The 3,101-nt window shown below is 36.6% G+C and overlaps 1 protein-coding gene across 1 annotated transcript in view; it reads left to right on the top strand.

Annotated features, from left to right (window-relative positions):
• Positions 1-2,407, top strand: part of LOC137651288 (paramyosin-like) — a 12,423-nt gene extending 10,016 nt beyond the window's left edge. The window contains exon 4 of the mRNA XM_068384557.1: positions 195-2,407. Within this exon, the coding sequence (XP_068240658.1) occupies positions 195-2,137 (1,943 nt within the window). The 3' untranslated portion in view covers positions 2,138-2,407. The remainder of the gene's footprint in view (positions 1-194) is intronic.
• Positions 2,408-3,101: the final 694 nt, after the last annotated feature.

Below are 3,101 nucleotides of genomic sequence, written 5' to 3'. Positions count from 1 at the left end.
GGAATTAGATGGTATATGATATAAAAATCTTGTTTCCTAAATTCAAACCAAATGCAAAACGAGAAAGAGGTTATGCTTATTCTTGAAAAAAAGGGTTTAGGTTCATTTTCTAAATGGCTATTATTTATAATTTATTTATTTTTTTCTCATTTTTTAGTAATTGAAGACTATAACTGATCACTGCATTATTACAGGTTCCTGCAATGAATACTACAAATGTATAAGGTTTCAAGATACCTTCTTTATGGGTGTCCTTCGTTGCAAGGGCTCAGATTTGTTTGATGAAAACCTGAAGGATTGTGTCCGCGAACATACTCTTACAAGTCCCGCTGAATGCAGAACCAGTCGTTCAGAGGCGATTTCCCCACCTTTTGAAGATAGGCGTGAAAAGGGCCATGAAGCTACTGAAGAAGATGGCACACTAGACTCAAAACAGACTATCGCCAATCGTTCCTTGGATGCTAGAAACTTTTCAATGGAGATCATACCGAATGCTAATTTCTCAGACAATCCTCAGGTTATCCCGTCCCTGTGTGACCAAATGAAGAGTGCAGAAGAATACTTCAGGCTGGTAGCTGGCAGTCCTTTACTGCCTAGATCCTCAGAGTATCAAACAAAGTATAACGAAATTGTACAGCAATACAATATGGACATAAAAAAGGCCCATAATAATACTTACCTATGGAGACATGGTAGAAGCATACCTTTAATACTCAAGCGAAGCCATAAAGAGGCCAATGAATATGAACATAATTTCCAAAGAAAATTTGACATATATAAAGAACAAATAGAGGCCAAAGCATCTGAAACACCAAGTCCAGATGTCCTCTGGAGAATAGAAGCTCAGATACAAGAGCTTACAGAGAGCGTGAGACTAGGGCAAGAAGCACTAAGTACAACTAAGGTCGTTGCTTTACAGAACTTTCTGGAGGCGGGCATAAATCTCACAAAGAGTAAAATTGATCGTTTGCAGTCAATAAAAAATCCAAACTCTGAAGAAAGATTACTTGGTGTATTGGTGAATTTCTTAAGTAACGTCACAAATGATGCAACCGAAGTGGAGAGGCAAGTCACGCAAGGGCTAGAGAAGATGGAGACTCTTCTAGAAAACGTACAGTTTGAGGCACAAGACTACGATAAACTTGGTAACGAAACCAGCACAGGGTTAAAAAATCTAGAGGAAGAGTCTGACAAGATAACTAATGAATTGAGACCGGGTGCGAAACTCCAAGAAGCAGCGCGTACATTATTATATCAACTACAACTACGACTTAAGGAAGCTCAGGTCAGAAAAGAGATAGATGAGAGAGAAAAGAAACTTCAAGAATTCTTGGTTAGGAAAAGAAGTTTATGTTGGAGAGGAGGAATCATAACAACTTTCATCAACAAACATTCTACAGTGGAAGAAATAGAGAATGTATGTAATATAATATTGAGAAGTAAAAGTATCACAATATATCAACTACAACTACGACTTAAGGAAGCTCAGGTCAGAAAAGAGATAGATGAGAGAGAAAAGAAACTTGAAGAATTCTTGGATAGGAAAAAAAGATTATGTTGGATAGCAGGAATCATAAGAAATTTCATCAACAAACATTCTACAGTGGAAGAAATAGAGAATGTATGTAATATAATATTGAGAAGTAAAAGTATCACAATATTGGATGTTGACGCTGAAGACGCTAGGCTGAACGAGCTCCACAAGCAAATGAAGGCGATCAAGGGAAATCAGGAAGAATTGGTGAAAGGACTTAGCTCACTTATTGCCAGAGGAACAATTCTTTCTGACACATTGCCTAGAGATCAAAGGCTTGCAGAGATACAGTCCGAACTTGACAATCTTAAGTTTCACGATGCCCAACTGAAAAAACTTCAACTTGGAGTATCTAATGCTGAAAGAGCAATCTTAATCCTCCAGCAAGAATTCCGGAATTTACAAGTTAAATTCAATTCTATCGTCACACAATTACAGGAGATGACTGATTCAGCCAATGCAGCGCTTAACGGTGGCAGTCAAGTTGGACTGAGGCTGTCTATCGAAACTGAGTTGAAAGAACAGCAGACGACCCTCCAAAACCTGGTATTGGAAAATGTCAACGAATGCTCTGCACTTAACCCAAGTGACGTTAAGACATAGACATATTCTCATCTAAATTCAAATAAATTCCTATGATTATCGCTAGGTACTATCAGAGAAGGCTGGAGGAACGTAGAGAGTAGAGGTCCCCTTTTTTTGTTTTGTTCCTTGTTGTTGTCGGCTACCCCCCAAAGTTGGGGGAAGTGCCTTTGGTATATGGATGGACTATCAGAGAATAAAATATTTGTTTATTAATTATGTAAACATGCAAATTACTTAAAGGCATTAAGTATAGCTATTTGAATGTTTAATCCCATGAATAAATCTTAAGTGGAATCATCATATATCGATTTCTTTAACAACCTGTTAGTAATAAGAAAATATATAAAAAAAAAATGGGTCCAATTAGGTCTATGGAATGCCATCAATTACCTATAATTAAGCATTCCCTTATTTCCTTTCCTCACTGGGCTATTTTTCCCTATTGGAGCCCTTGGGCTTATAGCATCTTGCTTTTCCAACTAGGGTTGTAGCTTGGCTAATAATAATAATAATAATAATAATAATGGCCAATCATGAATGGCAGAGGCGAGGGACAGTGACATGGCCCTATCGGGCAGGACAATGCCCTAGAGAGCAGTGGTTCCCAACCATTTTTCAGTGGTGACCCCATTTTAGCTTCAATATACTTTTTTTGTGACCCCATTCGAATATCAAGGCTATACTCTCTTTTCTTTAATAAATAAAAATATAATTAAGGTATACTGAATATCATTGAACAGCAAAAAACCAAAAAAATGCACTTGTTCATACGAATATGATTTCTTTATATAACACACACTACATAACAGAACTTCAAAAGTTCAAAATTGCAGCAAATGTTTTTATGCTGAACGACCTGACATGAGTCTTTTTATAGTTTATATATAACATATCTGTTTTTGACGTTGTTAATAGTTTATATAGGACATATCTGTTTAAGGTTGTTAATAGTTTATATAGGAAATATCTGTTTGTTTTGACG

This window comes from Palaemon carinicauda, chromosome 12 (assembly GCF_036898095.1).
Source record: "Palaemon carinicauda isolate YSFRI2023 chromosome 12, ASM3689809v2, whole genome shotgun sequence".
Classification (NCBI taxonomy): Eukaryota; Metazoa; Arthropoda; class Malacostraca; order Decapoda; family Palaemonidae; genus Palaemon; species Palaemon carinicauda.
This window is presented reverse-complemented; position numbering and strand designations above follow the sequence as displayed.